The sequence below is a fragment of the Phaethon lepturus genome, unplaced genomic scaffold (genome assembly GCF_000687285.1).
Source record: "Phaethon lepturus isolate BGI_N335 unplaced genomic scaffold, ASM68728v1 scaffold26974, whole genome shotgun sequence".
NCBI classification, from domain to species: Eukaryota; Metazoa; Chordata; class Aves; order Phaethontiformes; family Phaethontidae; genus Phaethon; species Phaethon lepturus.
Window position 1 is genome coordinate 369 of NW_010535883.1, and position 260 is coordinate 628.

Here is a 260-nt window from a genome sequence, read left to right on the forward strand (position 1 = left end):
ACCCTGCGCCATCGCCGATCGGCGGCTCGACAGCACCTTCAGCCAGAGCACAGGAGGCATGGTAGGCAGCACCACGGACGGCGAGGATGAGGAGGAGGAGGAGGAAGAGGAAGATGAGGATGAGGAGTATGAGGAGGAGGACAGCGATGAGCACTACTTGGAGAGGAACGAGGCGAAGCGCAGCAGCATGATCGAGACGTCGGGCTGTCAGCCCGTCTACACGCTGAGCGTGCAGAGCTCCCTGCGGCGCCGCACCCACA

At 63.5% G+C, this 260-nt stretch overlaps 1 protein-coding gene across 1 annotated transcript in view; it reads left to right on the forward strand.

Moving 5' to 3' along the window:
* The window catches only part of RGS3 (regulator of G-protein signaling 3), a gene marked incomplete at its 3' end in the record, with an annotated part of 444 nt that extends 188 nt beyond the window's left edge, over window positions 1-256 (forward strand). The window contains exon 2 of the mRNA XM_010286007.1: window positions 3-256. Within this exon, the coding sequence (XP_010284309.1) occupies window positions 3-256 (254 nt within the window). The remainder of the gene's footprint in view (window positions 1-2) is intronic.
* Window positions 257-260: the final 4 nt, after the last annotated feature.